Source organism: Apaloderma vittatum, unplaced genomic scaffold, assembly GCF_000703405.1.
Source record: "Apaloderma vittatum isolate BGI_N311 unplaced genomic scaffold, ASM70340v1 scaffold36077, whole genome shotgun sequence".
Lineage (NCBI taxonomy): Eukaryota > Metazoa > Chordata > Aves > Trogoniformes > Trogonidae > Apaloderma > Apaloderma vittatum.
The window spans coordinates 3,263-3,941 of NW_009725152.1; the positions used below are offsets into that span (position 1 = coordinate 3,263).

Genomic DNA, 679 nt, shown 5'->3' on the forward strand with positions numbered 1-679 from the left:
TGCTGGCTCCTCCCCTCCCCAGGAGCATCAGCCAGGCTTATGCTGCCTCTTTGAAGGTGCAGGTTCAGTTCTGGCACCCAAGCGACTGCCCCAGCCTGCGGTTAGGAACAAGGAGCCGCTCGCTGCCCTGGCTCTGCTACTCCAAAGAGGAGGGCTGAGCCCTGCAGCAAGCCAAGGGAGGGTTGGTTTTATGTGGCAAATAAATAGAGCTCCACTGTCCCTCCTGCAGGCCTGCCTGGTGCCACCCCCACACCAACAGTCCCCACTTGCCTGGTGCTGACCGTGAGGATGTCGCCGATGTTGGAGAAGAGGTGGTGGTGCTCCGTCTGAGTCATGGTCTCCTTCAGCGCCTCCGACCTCATGAAGTGGCACACCAGGACGCTCAGGCTGTGCATGTAGGAGTATTCAGAAGTGATGATCTCAAACATGGCCTGAAAAAGCAGCGCACCGAAGATGTAACAGCACCAACAAGGCAGTGAAGTAAAACTTGCTGCATCTTATTTACACTTGGTTCACACGAAGCCACTGGAAAAGCTCCAACAGCACAGTGGTCCCTGTATCACCGTAACCTCGGCGTGTTTTAGAATATTCAGGCATTAACACAGCTGCAGCACTGGGGTGTTTTCCCTTCCAGCGGCTCTTTCCCATCAGCCCGATTCCCACCCTGGAGCTGCGGGGA

At 56.1% G+C, this 679-nt stretch overlaps 1 protein-coding gene across 1 annotated transcript in view; it reads right to left on the minus strand.

The window, feature by feature from the left end:
- LOC104276465 (rho guanine nucleotide exchange factor 16-like) overlaps nucleotides 1–428 on the minus strand; it is a gene marked incomplete at its 3' end in the record, with an annotated part of 3,548 nt that extends 3,120 nt beyond the window's left edge. Inside the window, exon 1 of the mRNA XM_009872789.1 lies at nucleotides 271–428. Coding sequence (XP_009871091.1) covers nucleotides 271–428 — 158 coding nt within the window. The remainder of the gene's footprint in view (nucleotides 1–270) is intronic.
- Nucleotides 429–679: the final 251 nt, after the last annotated feature.